Source organism: Sturnira hondurensis, unplaced genomic scaffold, assembly GCF_014824575.4.
Source record: "Sturnira hondurensis isolate 20B ecotype Veracruz unplaced genomic scaffold, ASM1482457v3 Scaffold0006049, whole genome shotgun sequence".
NCBI lineage: Eukaryota > Metazoa > Chordata > Mammalia > Chiroptera > Phyllostomidae > Sturnira > Sturnira hondurensis.
The window spans coordinates 1-2,312 of record NW_028078680.1 but is presented as its reverse complement, the minus strand read 5'-3'; the positions used below and the strand labels follow the sequence as shown (position 1 = coordinate 2,312).

Here is a 2,312-nt window from a genome sequence, read left to right as displayed (position 1 = left end):
AAAAAAATCAAAAACCTCACTTCTCAGGAGCTTGCTATTAAAATGTGGAAAACTAAAAAAGCAGAAACGAAAAGTAAACATTTCTAATTGTGGAATTTAGTCTACATTTATAGCTCAAACCCAGAGTTCATTTTGCTTTATATTTATTATTTTCAACATTCATCAGATGACAAAACCGCGTAGTGACACATGTAGCAGAAAACAGTAATACGTTACATCTGGTTGAACCTGCCACAGAGGGGTAAGAACCCACTTTCACAGCGGCCACTGTTCTGGAAACCCCTCCATGAAGCCCTGGGCCCATGCCACGCCCCTCCCACTGCAGCCCCTGCGGGAGAAGGTGTCAATGCTCGGAGAAGTCTGGCTCCTCCGCTCAACCGTGAGCTGCTCACAGGGCGCACCCTGCTCTCCTAGTTTTTCTGTCTCTAACTGTGGGCGGCTCATATTCATTCACCCAAACACTTGTTTAGTGCACAACTGAGTTTTCCTTTTCCAAATACCCTAAAGTCCTACATTTTAGCCTTTAGCCAGGACTGAGAGATGTGCTCCAAGGTCCATAAAATGAAGTTCTACTAAAATGCTATTAAATCATGCAAGTAATTATTCAATGAGTTACTACTGAAAAAAAAAAACTAATATAGTTCAATGACAAAGAAGAAATCTCCGAGAGGCACATTAATTATCCAACTTCTAAGATGTGGCTCAAGTAGATTGGTTTAAAACAATAACAACAACAAAAATGGTATAATTTAAGAAAATTTAAATACCAAGATTCACACTGTTTAAGAGAAAAAACTTATCTAAGAAATCACACGAAGCAGTCTAGAAGTAAACCAAGTATTCTATTCAACCACTGCGTAAAAAATTCCAACAGGCACCGAAGAAAATATACAAATCACCTATAGTTTTAGCTGTAGTTTCAATTTAGTCACTGTGTATTTTTACAGAATTATCTTCATTTGATACATGAATGGCAAGATTAGAACTAACCATCACAGAAAGAGAACCAGCCACTTTGCATACAAATCAAGCTGAACCTTCTAAGTCCCTCACCTTGGAAACGTGCTGGCAAAAGGCAGGGATGGCGATCATCTGACTCACGAAGTTGAGGTACGCGGCGACCAGCGCCATGATCCCGCAGCGGTGGAACATCGGCAGGTTGTCCTCGTTGGCGATCGCGCTGTCCTTGAATCAAAACAAGCACAGCACAAGGTCTCAGGCTCCCTGAGTGTTCCCTCTGATTGCTCTGAAACATGCAGGTGCTTTGGGATGCTAACCAAAAATGTCATCTTATAAGAAGTGACTTTTTTTCCTAATTCTGAAAGGAGAATACATGCCCATTTAAGGAGAGTAAAATCTCTCAAACAGCTTTTCATAAGAAAAAAAGTACACGTATATTAAATATATATAATAATACATCACCCTGATATACACATATTATTCATATTCTTGTTACCTACTGTCCATTTACTACATAATACGTAGAGCCCCACCAAACAGTACATAGGTATTATTTAATGACTACCTTCCCCACTAAACTCCAAGCATAAGCACAGGGGCTGCGTTGTCTTCCATTTTCCTGGGGCCTTGAAAAATATTTAGTACACAGTCAAATGCTCACTTGACATTTGTTTAAAAAAAATACATGACTACAACCCTTTTCTTGAGTATTTTAGATTTAAAATAGACATATCCCTTTAGAAAATGCACGTTTTGGGGTAAAGGCAACAACGCTTTAAAGATGGTGTCTATTTCATCTGAAGGAAAATGTTTTCTTCAACAAAAGATCACGAGAGCATACCTGCAAAGCAATGGCTAAGCGAATGAGATCAATAACCACTTCTTCGTTGGCCAATTCAATAGTTATGAGCGCGAGAGAAGTATAGAGTAACTCATAGTTTTTCTGAACATTGTCTTCCTCTTTACAGCCCAAATATATGTGTCGGTAGAGTTGCTGGCCGTTCTGTAAAGCACAGTGACAGAGGAAAAAGTAAGTTTGCTTGAAAGGTAGTAAAGGCAGATTTCATACGCATACAACCACCTGCGAAGTGGCTCCCTTATTACCATGCAAGAGAGGTTTAAACCGATAATTAGGTGGTCTAACTGTGTCCCCATCACTGACGTCTACACAGATACTAGCATAGGACCACAAACTGACATTAGTGTGGAAGACTAAGCCTTAAATAAAAACAGCAAGTAAGAAACGGTTTTCATGTCAACACTGAAAATGTCTTTACTAATAATCTGCAAAGACAAAAGCAAACTGTACACCGCTCTGAGAAACAATTAGAATGGACGACAGAGTCACAGGG

At 39.4% G+C, this 2,312-nt stretch overlaps 1 protein-coding gene across 1 annotated transcript; it reads right to left on the bottom strand.

Moving 5' to 3' along the window:
* Positions 1-1,011: 1,011 nt before the first annotated feature.
* On the bottom strand, positions 1,012-1,999 carry LOC118988153 (protein EFR3 homolog A-like; the record flags this gene model as incomplete). The annotated part of the gene is made up of 2 exons (XM_037047573.1): positions 1,012-1,185; positions 1,802-1,999. Coding segments are annotated over 2 exons (357 nt in total), but the record flags the coding sequence as incomplete, so codon positions are not given.
* Positions 2,000-2,312: the final 313 nt, after the last annotated feature.